This window comes from Antrostomus carolinensis, unplaced genomic scaffold (genome assembly GCF_000700745.2).
Source record: "Antrostomus carolinensis isolate BGI_N321 unplaced genomic scaffold, ASM70074v2 scaffold46117, whole genome shotgun sequence".
In the NCBI taxonomy this organism is placed as follows: Eukaryota; Metazoa; Chordata; class Aves; order Caprimulgiformes; family Caprimulgidae; genus Antrostomus; species Antrostomus carolinensis.
Window position 1 is genome coordinate 1,055 of NW_010327623.1, and position 5,243 is coordinate 6,297.

The 5,243-nt window shown below is 46.7% G+C and overlaps 1 protein-coding gene across 1 annotated transcript in view; it reads left to right on the forward strand.

The window, feature by feature from the left end:
- Window positions 1–499: 499 nt before the first annotated feature.
- The window catches only part of LOC104528043 (dynein heavy chain 9, axonemal-like), a gene marked incomplete at both ends in the record, with an annotated part of 9,304 nt that continues 4,560 nt past the window's right edge, over window positions 500–5,243 (forward strand). The window contains 3 exons of the mRNA XM_010171937.1: window positions 500–630; window positions 1,751–1,877; window positions 4,461–4,613. Coding sequence (XP_010170239.1) covers window positions 500–630; window positions 1,751–1,877; window positions 4,461–4,613 — 411 coding nt within the window. The remainder of the gene's footprint in view (window positions 631–1,750; window positions 1,878–4,460; window positions 4,614–5,243) is intronic.

The following is a 5,243-nucleotide window of genomic DNA, read 5'->3' on the forward strand; positions in this document are numbered from 1 at the left end:
CTTGACTCTCCTGCAAGTGTCATCACATTCATTTCAGGGATGGGCACTGGGACTCCTATGCTGTAGCAGGAGGGGAAGCGTGAACTCAAATGAAGTCAGTGGCCTTCTCCCCATATGGAAGCATCTCCTGGTGCTGTGGCCTGGGAAACTGGGTATTTCATGGGGACACAGGGGAGGACGAGTTATGAGGAAATACTCCAAAGGGAATTCAATCCCATGAAAATGCTTGGTCTTAGGCATTGACTTCTGCTTGGATCACTTCATCCACAACCCCTTTGGGATACACTGACAAGAAGGCAACTGCCTGATCGGAGACTTGTTTCAGGCATGTGGATGGAAAAGCCGTTCTGAAATGGTGGAGAGGTCCCTCTCTGCACTGGACAGAAGGTTTTCTGCAGAGACTCTTTCGCCTCAACCCAAAGACAGCACCCAGACAATGGGATCTTTTAGCACAAAATCAGTGTTCCACCCTGAGCCTGTTCTTTGTGTCACTTTTTAGGACTCCAAACGCTTTGAAGGGATTGATGTGGATTTTAAAGAACTGGCCTATGAAGTCCAGAGAACCCCAAATGTAGTTGAGGCCACCAATAAACCAGGTCTGTCCCAACAACTGGAGGACATCCAGAGTAGGTAGGTAGAACTTCAGTGCTGGGATTTTGTCAGAGGCTGGGATCAGCTCTAAGGAGTTTGTTTAGCCTGTGCTCCAAGGCTTTCTTCCTGGACTGTCCATTCTTTGCCTTCACAAGTCGCAGCATTTCTGATCTTTTTCAAGTCTTTTTATTTGTGATCCATCAACCTGAAGCCCCCAGGTGGAGTCTGGCTTTGTGTACGTGCAGACTCTTATCCCAAATATTGATTTTCACACGCACAAAGCTAGGCAGTCAGGTGGTTTTTATAACACATGACCTCCCTGCCACCCCAAATACAGTGTCTTCAATGTCCATCTAGAAGCCCAAGCAGAGGTATCTGCAGCAGAACTCAACTCATGTTCTTTAATTTACAAAATCATCTCTGTGTGTGTACCCTTCACACATGGTATAGCCAGACTGCTTGAGGAAGACCTCAGTGTCCTGAGTGGATACACTTCTCACTTAACGTGGAACACGCTTAAAAGTTCATGTGCTGGCTGTTGTGCCAATAATAACAATCCATTTAAAATAAAGATTTTATTATATATTTGTAATCAGCTAAGGCCAGCGCTCCTCACAGAGGACTATAGCTGCATGTTATTTATGAACTTTGCAAGCTCAGCAGCAGTTTAGCATGTAAGCACAGAGATTCGTTTTAGATCGGGGCAAAGAAGTTTCCTTTCCAGCTTTGCAAACACAGAAAGCTGAGTAGGTTTGAATCAGACTTCAAAATGTGGCTCATCAGAATAAAAGCAGCTGTGGAAACTTTCATCCCAGTGTGAAATGACCCGTGGCAGTTAAGAGCTTGTCTAACACAGTAGGTCACTCTGCAAACCCTTTCTAGACTCTTCTACCTGCGTCTCTGCTTCTTTTAGGAGGTTCCTCTGACTCTTGGGCTGTTTGACCCCTGGGAGCGGAGAGAGATCTGAGAGTTGCTGCGTGCTTTGCTGACCTGTTTGGAAAATGCTGTAGAGGACCAGGCTGCAGGCTCAGCTCATGTCTGGCCTTTCCCCTCTCCGTGGTAGGGGAGAGTCTGCCTGATAACCCAAACTGTAGCGTGAAACATGAAAAGATGTTTGTCCACCTCTCCTGAGCTCTATTTATCCACTTTGTCTCCCCAGGTTGTCTCTGTGTGAGAAGGCTTTGGCTGAATATTTGGACATGAAGAGGTTGACCTTTCCCAGATTTTACTTCATTTCTTCTGCAGATTTGTTGGATATTCTTTCCAACGGCACCAACCCGCAGCTGGTAAGCCTTGTACTGCATCACCTTTGCATTTTCCAGCTGCCGGTCATGTCACAATGGAAGAGGCTGTCTTGGGACTCTCCTGTAGCTTATCATAGAATGGTTTTGGTTGGAAGGGACCTTCAAGATCATCCAGTCCCAACCCCCCTGCCATCAGCAGGGACCCCTTCCACTAGACCAGGTTGCTCAAAGCCTCATCCAGCCTGGCCTTCAACACTTCCAGGGAGGGAGCATCTACCACTTCCCTGGGCAACCTGGGCCAGTGTCTGACCACCCTCACAGTGAAGAACTTCTTCCTAATATCTCATCTAAACCTCCCCTCTTTCAGTTTAAACCCATTTCCCCTTGTTCTGTCATTAACTGCCCTTATGACACGTCCCTCCCCAGCTTTCTTGTAGCCCCTTCAGGTACTGGGAGGCCGCTATAAGATCTCCCTGGAGCCTTCTCTTCTCCAGGCTGAACAGCCCCAACTGTCTCAGCCTGTCCTCATAGGAAAGGTGCTCCAGCCCTCGGATCATCCTGGTGGCCCTTCTCTGGACTTGTTCTAGCTGCTCCAGGTCTCTGAAATGCTCTGAATGCTCTGCTGCATTCAGTCCTGCAGATGTTTCTCCACTCAGATCACAGCAGCATTAAGGTTGGTTATTGGTGCTACAGGAGTTGCTGTCAGGAAACCTTGAGCACTCTGCCTGGCAATGCTGTGCTCTGGCATGTTGGTCGGGATCCATCCTTTATCCTGAGGTGGGTGTGTGAAACCATCAACATGTTCACAGCAAAGGCAGAGTGTTGGATGGGGAATGAATTCCTTATTCCATCTGTCATTCATGAGTAATCCCACTGTAAGCTGTTCATCATTTTCAGCATTCCTGTGAGCACCTGAGTGGAGCAGGATTGCAGGTGCATCTGGAGATGCTGGTGTTTGCCTCTAACCTTTAACACTGTCGATTTCTGTTTCTGCTGCTGGGTGGTTTCAGCCCGTGGAGTATCGTAAATCCATAGTTGATTGATACTTAAAATGGAGAGGAAAAAAGCCCCAGGAAGCAGACGAAAGGTACTGTGGTGAAATGCTCTATGAAGTAAGAAGAGATTCCTGGTGTTTGCTGTTATTTAAAACTATTTGCAGTAAAATCAAAGTAAATGTCAAGTAGGATCATGCACGGATGTCCTCTCAGCCTTTCCACTGTAGGTTCAAGCCTGATAATTCCTACAGGAGGATTAAATACATGATGATATTCTCCTCTTGAACTCCTGAGTATTGAACTTGTGCAGATTCAGGTGTATTCAAGGCTCTGGTGGCAGGATTGCTGGAGTGTGGCTGATGCCCTGCAGATGGCCAGGGTCTGGGAAGGGACAGTGGGGATTTGTGAGCAGAATCTCCGAGATGTAGGGAAAGGTTTCTGTGGTGTACTTGATATTTGAGAGGAGATCTGCTTATCTGGGGCAATGCTGTATGCCTTTTGCTTCTCAGAGGTACTTGGCACCTTCCAGTATTTGCCCCTCCTTGAACATGAGTGGAAAGGTTACTTAGCTCTGTCCACCTGCAGGACAGCTTGTGAGAAGGAGCGTTGTGATCCTTTGTGAGAATTAAGGGGACGAGTCCACCCATCTTTCTCTGAAAGCACCAGGTGATCATTCCTCGTCTCACCCGTGGGAGTCTGTCCCTCTCCCTGTCTCTGGCTGTCATGGGAGAGGCAGCTCCTGTCTGGGACAGCTTTGTGAGTGACCCTGGCTGTGGGAACATCAGCCCTGGGAGAAGCTCGCCTTTGTTAGCAGTGGCGTGTGACATGCAGTGGTTTAGTTGTGTGTTATGTGGTCATCTAGAAGAAGCCTTGGTGGCCTGCTCAGCTCCCAGCAGGCAGGTCCTGATGTTCAGAGCCTGCAGCAGCAATGCTGGCATCTCCCTGTTGGCTTTGCAAACTCAGCCGAGTGTGAACAAGACAGGACTGGATTATTCTTTTCTTTCTGGAAGAGTGCTTTTGATCAAGATGGGGGTTTTGTAGAAGGTCTGGGTTGTTGAGCTGTTTATCATGGATCTTGGACAGAAATAAAGGTCTCTTTCTCAATGGAGGAGAATTTAGGACTTTTCATCGGCACAAAATTGATTTCTAGTAGTGAAGAAACAGAAAGGTTCAAAATGAAGAAAACTCCCCAATGTGATGAGAATAGGATGAGGTGGAGCAGTGACTAGAGACTTCTCATCACTACAGGTAGGGAAATTTGGGCTAGGAGATCATGCAATGTTTGAATGTTTTCTGTGCTTTTGCCCTGCATGGGAGGTTTCCAAATGGGGAAATACAATTTATTAGGGCATATCTGTTTTCTAAACGATATAGAAATAGGTGGAAGTATTGGGAAAGCCAGCAAGAATCATAGAATGGTTAGGGTTGGAAGGGACCTTAAAGAACATCTAGTTCCAAGCTTGTGTTGGCAGTATCCAGGCCATATATGAGAAGATGTGGTGCTACCAAGATGACCAAGATCATGCTTTGTGACCATGATTGGGCCTGTGACATGCAGATCACATGACAAGTGATCTCTATTCTACTTCTCCTGTCTCAGTTGCTTTATTTATACAATTCCTTTTTGCAGGTGCAACGTCATCTTTCCAAACTCTTTGACAGCTTGGCCAAGATAAAATTCCAGCTGGACTCTGAGCAAAAATCAACCAAGCTTGGCCTGGGAATGTACAGTAGAGAGGAGGAATACGTCAACTTCAGTGAACCCTGTGACTGCAGTGGGCAGGTGAGGGGAAAGACCTGTCTATCAAAACTCCAGTGGAGTCTGCTCTCCTGCCCCTTGTGTGGACATCTCTTGCCAACCCATCACAGAGCTTCACACCTCTTCCTTTATGTGTGAAAAAGGCTGGAAGAGGTGCTGTGTAATTTAATTCCTCCTTACACCACAGCCCTTGGTCCCATTCTGGATAGGTCCTCACTGAGGTGGGGCACAGGTGTCACAGTCCACAGTGAGGGAAAGGGCTGTGGCCTTTTTCTAACGAGGTTTTTTTAAAATTTGAATTTCTCTAAGATATTTTGGAGGTTAGTCTCACCGATTGTTACAAACATCCTCAGTAAGGGAGGAGATGCAGATTGGAAGTGGACTAAGCTGTCCCATAGTGACTCTGTGTGGGTATCTTTTGAAAGAGGAGGCTTTTTTCCCTGCTTTCGAAATTTTCCTTCTTTCATAGGATGAGTTAAAGTATGAAATTTAAGAATCAAACTACAGCTCAGCTTATCTGTCCCTGGAGCTGCACCTTTCTCCATGGACTATTGTAGGAGGCTAAAGTATGTAATACCAGCGACTGAGCTCCCAGTAATGGAGCTTGCTTGCGTTTAAACTGTCTTCTCATGAGGGCTTTGCCTGTGAAATTCA